The 13,674-nt window shown below is 40.9% G+C and overlaps 1 protein-coding gene across 1 annotated transcript; it reads right to left on the bottom strand.

Annotated features, from left to right (window-relative positions):
• Positions 1–221: 221 nt before the first annotated feature.
• CRELD2 (CRELD disulfide isomerase 2) lies at positions 222–13,156 on the bottom strand. The gene is made up of 10 exons (XM_086473743.1): positions 13,004–13,156; positions 11,844–11,926; positions 10,827–10,937; positions 8,431–8,522; positions 7,234–7,410; positions 5,849–5,947; positions 4,138–4,215; positions 3,232–3,327; positions 2,235–2,375; positions 222–714 (listed from the first exon to the last, which is right to left on the bottom strand). Exons 1-10 carry the CDS (start codon positions 13,154–13,156, stop codon positions 656–658), a joined length of 1,089 nt encoding a protein of 362 aa, XP_086329869.1. The 3' UTR covers positions 222–655.
• Positions 13,157–13,674: the final 518 nt, after the last annotated feature.

The raw sequence follows: 13,674 nt of genomic DNA on the forward strand, positions 1-13,674 counted from the left end.
GCTTTTGGTTTTGCGGGTTTTTTTGGTTGGGTGGGTGGGTATTGGGCTTTTTTTTTCCCCCCCTTTTTTTTTTTTCAGTGCCTAAATGAAAAACAGACACGGCAAGACAGCAAGGTATTAACATCTTAAAAATTTAAGGCACACTCCAACAAAATAAACTTTTATTGAATGCAGTATTAGGCATTCTATTTTGTTTAAGGGATCAGTGCTTCCCCTGCCCCCCAAAGAGATTCCCTTTGACAGTTTCCAAAAAGCTGTATTTCAGTTACAGAAATATTTCTCATGTCAAGAAACACCAAACCTCAGTCTAAATTTTTCTTGATTATGAAGTGCAACTAGAGTCCCTCCAAATGATGATAGTTTTCAGTAGGCACTAGAATGAGAAACCTGCAAATTCTTTACAATTGCTGGGTACAATGTTATGTTAATTCAAATTTTATACTAACCCATCTAGAGTCTTGCTCTTGAACAATTATATAAAAAGTGGCATTTAAGAATAAAGAAATGCAGCTCAAAGAGCTGTTTATCACCATTAAAAAAAATCTTAATGGCAACCTGCATATTTAATACCATTTCCACAGTATGTCAGCTAGCGGAGGCTTAGTCCAATAATTTAAAACTTTAGATAGGAATGTCTTTTGGTTCTGAATGCAGATCATAAGTCATCATGTCCAGTAGGTGAAGGCTCAGTTGTTTCACTCTCTACTTCCTCTCCTGTGAAATTAAGTATCAGAATTAGAATACAAGTGTACTATTAATTATACAATTTTTGACATTAGGAATTTTTTTTAGAGAGGCCCAAATCAACATATTTATCAAGACCAGTAAAGCAATAAAGCCAGATAGAAGAGCTACTTGCACCATCCTCCTAATGTAACCTTATAATTTTTTTTTTCTAACTAGATGCAAACAAAACCTTTCAAATAAACTGGTACAATACTGTTAGAGGAAGAAAAAGAAACAGCATAGCTATTTCTATTCTAAGCTTTTTTAAAATTTTTTCTTCCTAGCTATTGACAGTGAACTTTCTCCTTTCCACATGACCAGTCAGAAGAAATTCTGGTATTTGAAGACAAAAAGCAAGTGTTACTCAGAATTATTTTCTGTAGTGCAAACTGCTCATTCAGGTGTTAAAACAGCCTTTAAAAAAGCAGAGCAATTTTATTATCTTGACAAAAGCATTCATCTAAGAAAAAAAAATAAGCCAACTTGTCAACATTTCATTTGGGTTTTATTCACATAAAATGTCACGCCACATTAAAAACATAGTAACTGATAACCCGAGTGTCTGCACAGGAAAAGTACATAACTGATTTTAAAGGACTAGTAACAGTGAGTACTGACAGCATAAGGTCTGAACTGAATGGCCTTGAGTAGCAATACTACATAGATCTTTACAACTTGCTAGTACAAGATGAAAAAGCAGTCCTGGACACACACACAGACACACCAAACCAGCTAAGAAATAGGAGAAAAATAAAGGTATGAAATTGAATCTCTCTCATCTATTCTCCTACAACCTTTATTGCAAAATGATCCTGTCTTTCACTTTGGAACTGTAAAAAAAGCCTAGACGGAGTAATGAAACACTAAAGAACATAATTCTGTCCGTAATGTGTCATAAATCCTAGAACAAATTACACTTGAATTTCTTGACTGAAGGTATAGTTGAAGCCAAGCTAAATAGTTCCCTATTACTGAAAGATGGAGTCTTCTCCATATTCACCTTCACAGCAGCTCTGTCACTTTTGTGATCTCAATATAAACAATTTCAGCTCGCTTATCCAGCAAAAACAATTCTGCTTAATTTTCTGAGATTTCAGCAAGTTGAAGCAGCTTGCAAATAATCAAATAAACCCTTAAGTCATTATAATCAAAGACAAAGGGAGAAAGTATGGAGGTTGCTCCTCCTTTTTTTGATAGCAGTAATTTGCTAATCCATTTTATGCAATGAAGCCAGACACTTCGTGACTTACAAACACAACCTTGAGTTAAGCAAAAAAAAGAAAAAAAACAACACAAGAATAGGATGCTTTTAAAAAAATCCACTGTCATTAAGCAAGAAAACATGCAAGCCAGAATGTGGCCTCTACCACAAACTACTTGACACAGACAACAGGAAGATGAGAAATTGTGCAGAAGAGTTTACAAGTGACTAGACCCTTAAACAAATACACCTCCAAGTTGTTGATATAGCCTATTTTTTACAAATCTGCCATTGAAAAGCCACTTGCCTGGTTTTACAGTTTGGACACATGTTCCATCCTTATCTTCAAAGCCTTCTGAACATACACACTTGTAACTACCTGAAGTATTAACACAGTCTTGATTCTCTTTCACGCAGACCTCTTCAGGAAGGTTACATTCATCTATATCTAGAGATAGCATAGGGAAAGAAAGAGTTCACTGCCATTATTTTGTTATAAAAGTTTCTTGTGCTCAGTCATATAAACAAAATTCTATTCAAATATAAAAACCACTGAGGAGCAGAATGCCACTACAACAGATTTAACTTCTGTTAAAATAATCTGTTCTGCTTCTTCATGATTTAGACTGTGTTTCAAATTTATTCAGATAGTACTGGGTTTTTTATGTTTTGCAAGGCCTTATGTGGGGAATTAAGCAAGAGCACCAGTCTTAACCTCCTCAAGGTTTCCCATAGTCATTTTCTGTTGATTCCATCACAGTACAAGCAAAGGGAAGGGAGCCTATAAATACTACATCATCATAGTTAACAGCTACTTAAGATTGTGTGTACCTCCTGCTCTACCCCAGAGAAACTCTGTTTTCACTTTTTACTACCATTTCACTTTATAATTCACTATGAATTAATATAATTTGAACTCATACATTAACAGATTAACAGAAAGACAACAAAATCCAACAAAATCCGATCCTGCCTTTCTGTTAGAAAATGAATACAGATGCACACTTCTAATGAAGTGGTAGATAACTGACAAGAGACTCACGTATTTGTTTCCTGAACCTGTATAAAATACTTTGTTTCTTTTGTAGGAGTGTTTCACCTTTAAGCCTTGTCATACATATTAGCTCAACAATACAAAGGAAGTTATAGAGAAAGTCTTTGCTGCTAATACCAGAACAGCCAGGTTTATTTCGATAGGCTTGAAAACCGAAGCAGACAAACAGGAATGTACTTAACAGGTCCTCAGCATGGCTAACAAGGGCGAGCCAACTGGTGTTCTACCACATACTACCGAATCCACCAACCTGTACACTTCTCATCTTCCTTCATGTACCCAGATGCGCAGGTCTTACATTTGTCAGAACCTTCTCCTGTGCAACCTATGCAGCTGGCATCACATGCTAAAGACAAAATATTTTAAAAATTCATATATCTGAGATTTAAAGTACCATCCTTAAGGTTAGTCAGTTTATCCACACAAGAAATCATAGAACCAGAAAATGGTTTTGGTTGGAAGGGACCTTAAAGATCATCCAGTTCCAGCCCCCCTGCCATGGGCAGGGACACCTCCCACTACACCAGTTTGCTCCAAGCCACATCCAACCTGGCCTTGAACACTGCCAGGGAGGGGGCAGCCACAGCTTCTCTGGGCAACCAGTTCCAGTGTCTCACCACCCTCACAGTAAAGAATTTCTTCCTAACATCTAATCTAAACCTCGCCTCTTTCTGTTTGAAACTGTTACCCCTTCTCCTATCACTACACCCCCTGATCAAGAGTCCCTCCCCACCTTTCCTGTTGGCCCCCTTTAAGCACTGGAAGGCTGCTAGAAGGTCTCCCCAGAGCCTTCTCTTCTCCAGGCTGAACAATCCCAAGTCTCTCAGCCTGTTCTCCTAGGGGAGGTGCTCCAGCCCCCTGATAATCATCATGGTCTTCCTCTGGACCTGCTCAAGCAGCTCCATGTCTTTCTTATGCTGGGGGCCCCAGAGCTGACCACAATACTCCAGGTGGAGTCTTACAAGAGCAGAGTGGAAATAACAAGAAATCTCTTGCTTTCCTCACACAATAGGTCTAAAGCCTCATCCTCCCCATGCCCAGTTAGGACCAGATCACATTGTACTAAATGCCTGCTATCACACCCTTTCTAACATTACCTCTAGCATTAGATTAGTATTCTAGATGATAAAAGCACAACAGCAGATTAAAAAGAAACCTTTGCATGAGAAAGATCCATCTGTGTTCAAACAATACTGGTGATCTTTGCAAGGAGAAGCAGCACACTCATCTAAGTCTGAAAGATAAAGAGTGACAAGTTACCTGAAATAGCAGTCATTATAAAATAGCCAGACTAATACTTGAATGCTATGCTTTGAGATCTTTTAAGAACTGGTGCATAGAAGCTATAAACTTAAACTGACTGCATTGAAAGCAATTGTACAATGAGTTCAGGATCAGATATGCAACATGTTAGACATAAAAGCAACATGGTAGCATACACTGTTTTGTTCAGCTTAAACTTACATTAACAAATCATAACTGATCTTCAGACAATGTTTTGTGATGACGATAATAGACATACCAGAAATTCTAGAGCTCAAATTAAATAAAACTTCCAGAATACCTGCCATCCTTGTCATTTTCGAGTCAGTGTTTCAGATGCATTTATACTTTTTATGCAAATAGCATAACAAATAAGCAGACCAACTACTCTTCTGGTATACTGTCAATTTCTCTGCTCCTTTATTACCTCGCTATGGAACTTCTTAAAGTATTAAAAAAATTACACAAACACACCACTTAGTTTTCCCCACAAAGCAGAGTTATGGTTAGGACCAGTCAAGCTGAAAACCAGTTCTACCTGGGAAGTTAAAACACGTCAGTCTTGTGACTTCAAAGAAATGGCACAACAGTACTCACAACTAAAAAAATTTGGACAGAGAAAGGTTATTTCAGTCTCCTTGCTGTCTATCTCATCTTGTTGCTGTGGACATCATTCCTATTGATTACTCAATTAATTTATACTTGATCAGTTGTAATGATTATTTGGAAAAAAAATAGCCGTACAGAAGACAATACTGGAACATCTTAAAAACGCTCTCGGAGCATTCAACAGTTGCCTAAGCAGGTATCGCAGGAGCTGCAATTCAAATCCTAGTTCTCATTAGCACTTTTTAAAAGAACTGTGCACGTAATTTCTAAGATGCTGTTTCCAGACATTATGTTAAGGGTCTTTAACTGGCCAAATTCAACCAGTACAATAGAAGGTGTTAGTCTCCTCCTAGTGCATTCCTGCATTGCGAGTATTTTTAGTATTTGGGTTTTTCCTTAAGTGTTTCATACATATCTCCTCATAAACCAAGAGAGCTGCTAAGCTAGAAACAGGCAAGAGATTAATGCAAGCACTGAGCTTCGTGCCTCCCAATATTTCTCTCCAGTAATAGGAAAAGTTGGTATGCCTGGCTTTAGTGAAATGTTTGAACTCTATTAGGGTTGAGCATTTATAAACATACAGTAATGTGAATTCAGTTGTGTAATTACTACAAAACATGTAGATAAGCTGATAGGAATCTTCCAGTAGTTGACAAAACGGTTCAAATCAACAGCACGGCACTGTTTAGCATTCAAACAAACACAAAGAAACATGTCTTAAAAGGAACCTCCCACTTGCTATCTGTGTTCCACTAAACTAAAAAGATACACGGTCAACAGTTTGATAAAGACAACTAAAATCACCAGGCGATCAGTGGGGAGGAAATACTGCCTTCCTGCAACATGAAACAAGTTAGGAAGAGGGAGACTACAAACTATAGAAATCTAAACTGGCAGAACATTCCCATAAAATACAATAAAGCTTGATGGGATACGCCATCTAATCTCACTAGCCAACGTTGCTACAAACCTTGTGTCTACCAAGCACTACTCACCGACACAAGCTGCTTCTTCATTTTTAATCCAGCCTTCTTTACAGTCTTGGCAGTCCTTGTTACTTGAACCAGTACAAGTTTTACAGGCAGCGTGGCAGGCTAAGATAGGAGAAAATGACAATCTCAGCTTTGTTGAGAGATTCCAAGACAAGTTTGGGCACACAAATTCTCAAAGAAAACCTTGTTCAGGATTCACTGAAAGCTCTCATACTTTAGCAGCTTGACCCTCCCATTCACAACATTAAGTCTTGACTTTACGGAGGTATTATTTACAAAAATGCAGCTCTATCCTACAAAAAAACCCAAACAAACCCAAAACAAACAAGAACAACAAAAACAAAACCCAAAAAACACCAGGAAGCCAAACGTGGCAATTACAGCCATCGGCATCACATAAAACAGTGTCATGAAATTCTAGTGACCAGAAGTGGCAGGTCCAATTTCCAAAATATTTGGGAAGACGAGACCAGGAATGTAAGTTTTGCTCAGCTGCTCAGAGCTGGGACAAGAGTTTAAATACTGGATTCAGCACTCCCACCTAATGAATCCTCAGACTACTTCATTTGCAACTAGCTATGAGAGCCATGTGTGAAGTGATACTAGTCTGAAGAACTTCACAAGGAAACATACCAGAAATCCAGTTGTATATACACATTATATATATACACATTACATGCATGTACAACAAGCAATGTATAACATATACATGTTACATATTGCAATACAAAACAAATCATACAGAGGGAATTACTACACAGTCAGATTAAAAAACCAGCATAGATCGTGTTGAAAAACAATCTTATCAGACCCCAGGGTCAGTATTTAGTTGCTGCAGAATCTCATTTAAGATGTAAAACCATACGAAAATCTGACCAACTGAAAAAAGGTTATTCCTACAACCTGACTTTGTTTTAGAATTAAGCTTAGACATACTTAACTGGAATCTATGTAGTCTACAATACAGATCAGCTATTTCCATCTCCATTTATTCCAGTAATGTACTTATCTGACACATGAAGAAAATCTAGCTTTCAAAGTAATCCACTACGCAGCAATTTTAGCTCAAGAATTTCATACAGTACTTTGGGGGTGGGCAAAGTTTGCTCTTCCCTCCCACCTCCCTCATGACATAGATGAATTCTGCTTCTTAATTTAAAGCCAAAAAAAAAAAAAAAGAAAAAAGTAAATCAAGGGCAGTCTGCAAAGATGACTTAACAAAACCTTAGAATTTCACCAAACTGACTGACATGTCATTTACAGTTAAGGCTGAGTAACCAAACTGTAACTCTTTCTGGTTTTACGCTTGTCAGTTCAAATTGTCTCTAGTTTTGGTTACAAATACCGAAGACGACAAAGCTCTAAGCACGTGTCGAAGAATTCATTACCTGTACAAACAGAATGAGTCTCATTTCTCAAGGTACTGAAGTAACCATTAGAACAGTCCAAACAAAAATCTCCTGTATACTCCTTGTTACAGCTACACGAGCCATCTCCACTGCGGGTTCCATCACCATCACAGTGGCCATTTCCATGGCAAGGTCTTTCTGATCCACCACGACAAGCTAAAAAGGATGAAAAATACTTTTAAATCAAATGTTAAAGGAAATAACTTCCTATTCTCAGCCACAAGCATCTGAAGTCCCTCCTTCTTCATAGACAGTAAAATGTAAAAAAAAAAAATATTAAAAATTAGTCACACTAAACCGGGGTGTAATTTCCAAAATCTTCTTTCCCTTGAAAGCAACCAAAAGGCTTGCAACAAGGAATGCTCGGTAATATGTTCAAGTATAAGAGGAACTCAAAACAATCTCCAGGAAAGCTCAGTTATAAATTTCATTTGAGGTAAAGACCACGGCTTAGAATTGTATCTATTTCCCCAGTTTCCTGGCTAAAGCTGGTATCTTTATTTATTTTGAATTTCTGAGAACGCTTATACTGCAGTTGGAAAAACCTACTAGCAATCATTTAGATCAATGCTGGGAATTGGCACTTAACTTTTAACAATATAAGAGGCCAAAGCTTACCTCTAACAAGGTGTGAGGTTTTAGAGATTTATAAATCATACAAACTTCAGAGGCCAAAATACCTCCTTTATTACTTTTGCATCAAAGACCTTACTTTCATCCAATTGTCTCCCACTTACTTTTATCAAATTTCTTCCCTTGCCTTTTTAACTAATCCTTAGTTGTGAATTTCTTCATTTAATCTCCAACAGCGTTTTGGCCGTTTTACTCTTGAAACTGGTCAAGGACCACTGCCTACGTAGCTTCTGAAAGGCCACCTAAACAACAGACTTGATGTCACAGACAGCCTTTAAGCATGGGTCAGGTGTGGATGCGAGCATCAGATCAGATGGATTCTGACAGCTTTGTACATTACTCCATGCCCAGAAGACTTTTCTTCGGGCAGGATCCTCACAAGGCAGCTACTTAACTACCAGGCAGCAGGCAGGTATATACTACACAGCAGCTGATGTCTCACGCAAAATACCATAATTCATGTATTTGTCCGTATTATAAAAGACTGAAACAAACAGGTTACAAGAATGTATCTGCTACTGTATTTTTCAAAAGAAAAATTACCAAGACAATCTGGTCCGTAAGTTCCAGCAGGGCAGCAAACTTCTATTGTTTCTATACAAAACCACTTAAACAGATCAGGATACTTCTTCTTTCTGTATATGAAAGACATTCATTCATCAATAAAAAGAACAAAGACTCTTTAAAAGCCAGCTTGCACAACTGAACCTGCACAACACAGTGCAGAAATCTATTGCACGTGACAGATTGGAAACCTGTTTTTTCTGTTCTGAATACGATCTTACTTCAGGAACCAATTTCTAGAAGTCCTCCAACTTGAGATGAATTTATGTTTTAAACTGCAATATTATTAACAGACTAATCAAATTTTAAGGATTATATTTATGAAAAATGTGAAGTAAGAGCAACCAATAGAATCAAATCATCTTGGTACACACACAATGCCCCTTTTTTTTGTTTTTAACATTTTAGGGAAGTTTTATATAAAATTTAGACAGTCTTATGTCTTCCTCTTAAAGATAATTGCTGTGTCTTTATCTCAACTGTGCAGAAGATAAACTAGGACAAATACTAACACTTGCTCAGATTATTGCCTACTTGACAATAGGGAGTCCATTAAATGTCTCCTCTTTTTTAGCACGAATCAAGTATTATTTTAGAAGGATTTTTTAAAATATTAATAAGTTAGTTACATGCTACTCCAGCACTAGTATACACCCCCAATTAACAATGAAATCACTAGATATTATTTTGCAAGCAAGCGCGAGGACTCCTACAGTTCTGAATGACAATTCACAGATCTCAGTATTGCGCTGACACTGAAGTCTCAAAGACTGTAGTAAAGGAGAGGCTTAGATGTTCTGTAACCTGACAAGTCTTCAGCAACTCCTGAGGCGGGTACAACTTCTCTTTCTAAACTCTTATGTCTGACCATATTGATTCCAAGTCTCAGGTCCTGAAAAGTAAATTTTACCAAGTACCACATGCAACGTAACAACTTGTGAAAAAAGATCCAAGGTATTCACGGACAAAGTAACTGTCTTCGGAAACTACCACAGAAACTGAATGACATTTGGGTATCGCAGGTTAAAGGACAGAATTGCACTCAGAAGATCTACTAAATACAGAAGCTTTCCAAAAAATAACATATTTTATAAATGGTTTTGTTATTTTAGAAAGTCTACTTTGTCTAGTTTAAGACCCAATTCTTTCAGTTCTGCAAATTTAAGACTCTGGGTTGCACAGGTCGCCTTTCTGAAAGGCACATCCTATGAGGAGCAGCTAAGGACTCCAGGCTTTTCTAGTTTGGAGAAAAGGAGGCTGAGGGGTGACCTCATCGCTCTCTGCAGCTTCCCGAGGAAGGTAAGAGGAGAGGGAAGTGCTGATCTCTTCTCCCCGGTATCCCCATACGACACATAGGAACAGTTCAAAGCTGTGTCAGGGAGGTTTAGACCAAAGATTAGGAAGCATTTCTTTCCCAAGAGGGTGGTCAAGTACTGGAACAGGCTTCCTAGAGAGGTGGCTGATGCCCCAAGCCTGTCACTTGAGAGGCATTTGGACAACGCCCTTAATAACATGCTTTGACTTTTAGCTAGTCCTGAAGTGGTCAGGTAGTCGGACTAGAGGATTGTCACAGGTCCCTTCCAACTGAAATAGGCTACACTATGCTATTCCATTCCCTTCAATCGGCATGGTAACATATACACAATCCTGTATAGTTAGGTAAAAGGATAAAGCAATAAAGCAGTCATTAAGTGCAAAGTGGGTTATCAAAAACCCTTATCCAGTTATGAAACGTTATAATGGCAGTTCATCCTGTTGAAGTCTAGCTGATTGGGAGTGCTGAAAGTTTAAAGTAGTTAAAAAATAATACCCTTAGAAGAAACATGATTTAGAATTAAAAAAAATATATCTTAGATTTAAATGCTACAACGACATCCTTGCACTAATTATACCTTATAATGGTACATGAAAAGCTGAGTTACAACTGAAATCACAGGCTAGCTTAGAAGGCAGATCTAAAAGTCAGCTGCTACACTACCATCCTTAAGAAATCCAACTTCTAGATTTATTAGTATCAGCTATTTTTTTAATTTCCAGAACAAAATAATGTTTCAGGGGAAAAAATCCACAAAAAACAGAGAGTCCCTTGTTTCATGACAAAGGAAAACAGAAAAGGTAATAAACCTCAAAGTTTTCCAATGTTAGTTTGCCTCAACAAACTGGTGGTGCAACACTTCCAGAACTGCAAATTAGAAAGAACACAGTACAGCAGCACATGCTATTAGAAGTCAGCCTGAACCCAGCTGTACCCAATGGCAACTCTTGAAGGACAAAGAAGAATTACTCATACTCTCGTTCAGGCATGAAATTTAGTAGTCCATCCTCTTCAATAACTTATCCACACAAAGATGTCCATAAAAAAATTCGATACTTACAGTTTGAACCACCATTTCTCTATATGTTCTTCATGCTCTTCTACCATGTTGTTACATTCAAAGTTACTACTGTCGCACAGATTCTCTATGATCTCTACAAGACGAATTTCACTACACGCAGAGAAGGAAAATCTTAAGTTAAAATTAAACATTTGATACCATTCAACACATTGCAGAGAAGCCAGACTTCAGCCTAGAATACTTCACCAGCTTATGTGTGTTCTGAAATAGTTGGAAAAAAAGCAAATATCAGAATAAAGAACGAATTACTTCAACCAAAAAAATTAAAATGACCACAAGAATCACTTTGGCTTGCTTGCATTTACTATGTCTGCAGATTGTAGGTTTGATAGATTTTCAGCTTCCCAGAAAGTTTTGAGTGCAGTATCTTTCTCTGAAGTTCAACAATAAATTTCAGGTATTGGTAGTATTGGATACAAGCCCCAAAAGCTCACAATAACCGAGGTTCAGAAATCCCACCCTTACATGTCAATGCTCCAACTAAGATTAAAAAGTGAATTTGAAATTTGGGTAAAAGATACCGGATCACTTTGCTCAATAATCAAACTTATATATGAAAGAGTACAGTAATCTGCACCTCTTCTAGTTTTCTGTTTGGCACTGAAACAGTGACAACTTTAGGGAGGAGAAACTGCTTTAACTCTAAAACACGCATTGCAGTACTCCACACCTTTTATGACTATCAATTAACTACTGACCACTATTTAGATCATTATTTTAGGACTTTAATGGGTAAATAGAAAAAGCCTACTATGATGAATGACGATACTAACTTTGTTGTTTTCAGAAACAAGACAAATAAAGGCATTAATAAGGGGTTTCAGTCTTTACTTTACAATGTAATGTTCCATTTTAATCAATAAGAATTTAAGTCTCGGACACGCGAAACTTTAGCTGCAACACTCAATATTTACGTTCCAGACAAACACCAGTGTGGTGAAGTCACGCACAGCAGCCATGAAACGTAGCCAAATAAGAAGCAGTGAGACAACTTACCTGGATTCATACTTCGACAGCGTCTTCTCTTCCCAAGCAGTGTTTCCACCACCAAAGTTCTTTTTAGCTGTATCTGCTAAACCCTACAAATTAAAAGTTCCAAACCAATGTAAGTTACATAGGGTTTCTAACAAAAATTAAGGGCAATAGTAAATACTTGTATGAAAATTGTGAAAAATGACATGCAGAAACTTCAAGAAAGCTCTGAAGCTGCTGATCAAATTGCTAAGCGAAGGAAACAGCTAGTGACAACATGAAAAATGAAAAAGTGCTGGTTATAACATAACATGACTCAATTTTCATAAACGCAGCCTTGTTACAGTCTTCATTTACATCAAATAACATATGTGTGTGGAACTTTATGCCCTTCTTTAAGTGCTCAGGAACTTTGTTAATCAGTTGAACAGGACCTCAGCTTCATTTGGTTTATGACAGCACTCAGCCCAATCTTCACCATATTGTAACTTAACCACACAACAGGATAACTGATCGCCATCAGCACAACTTCCAAGCCACAGCCAATGCCTATCGAATCACACCTTGCAAAACCCCTCCGCAGTTAAATCTACCGAGCCCACAACCGTCAGTGTGCCTACAGGAGCATGAAGTACGCCACAGGCCGAAGCAACTCCTTGCTGCTTACGTCGAACTTACTGTGCCACAAGGCAGGGATGCCCGTAGCACACACGGAATTTCAGGGGATGACGTTTCCCACCGGCACTCCCCAAGGAGCCGGGCACGCTCCGGCCAGCACAGCCGGGCTTCTCGCACTCCAGCGCCGAAGCACCCCCGGCAGCAGAGCTGGAGCCGCTCCGCACCCTACCGACCGAAGGGCTGCACCCTGCTCCGCCGCGTGCCAGCTGGACCAGACACGTCACGGACGGGGCACCCGGCGGGAGCGTTCCCGGCCGACGGGCTTCAGGGGCCGCGAGGCGGAGCGCCGGGGAGCCCCGGGGGCCGCAGAGCCGCACGGCGCCGGCCGCTGCCGCCGGCCTTCCGCCGGGCCCGGCCTCCCTGCGCACCCGCCGCCACCGCCCCCCCTCAGGCCGCCCGGCGGGACCCCGCGGTCGGCTCCTCGCCGGGGAGCTCCCACCTGCCACCCCCCGCCCCACAGCGAGGCCGCCCGCCGCCGCCGGCCTCCCCGCGGCCCCGCCGCCCACCTGGTTGAACCTGTCCACGATGCCCCGGCAGGTGGAGCACGCCAGGCGGCGCCGCTCGACAGCGCCGAGGGCGGGCGGCAGCATCAACAGGGCGGCGCAGAGCGCCACGGCCAGCGGCGCCCGGCGCGGGCGAGGCGCGGGGCCGGGCCCCATGGCGAGGGCGCGGGCAGCCCCGGGCAGAGGGAGCGCGGCCGCCCCGGCGCGGCACCGAGCCCGCCTCAGCGACGGCAGCGCCGGCCGCGCGCAGCGCGCTCGCCCCGCCCCGGCCCCCGTAGCAACCGGCCCGCGAGCTCCATTCAGATTTCCGCGTCAGTCCCACGCACGCTCCAGCCACAGGAGCTCGTTGGTGGAGGCAGAAGAGCGGAGGAACGTGGTCCAATCAGCGCCCGCCACGCTCCGGACCAATTGGAGCCCCCCGCGTGCGCAGAGAACTGAGGGGGGGGCGTGGCAGAGAGCTGTCCGAGGAAGCAACACCCATCGGCCTCGGGCGCCGCCGCCGCCATCATGAGAGCGGGCAGGACTGAACTCTGTAAGGGCTTCGTCTCCCTCCGCCATTTGTATTTGGCAGCCGCTTAGGAGCCCCTTTGCGGGCGGGGGCGGGCTCTGCCCTCACTTAATATGGCCGGCCGGAGAGGTGGTCACGTGGGCGCGGGGCTGTCTCTACCCCCCCT

This window comes from Leptosomus discolor, chromosome 1, assembly GCF_034619465.1.
Source record: "Leptosomus discolor isolate bLepDis1 chromosome 1, bLepDis1.hap2, whole genome shotgun sequence".
In the NCBI taxonomy this organism is placed as follows: Eukaryota; Metazoa; Chordata; class Aves; order Leptosomiformes; family Leptosomidae; genus Leptosomus; species Leptosomus discolor.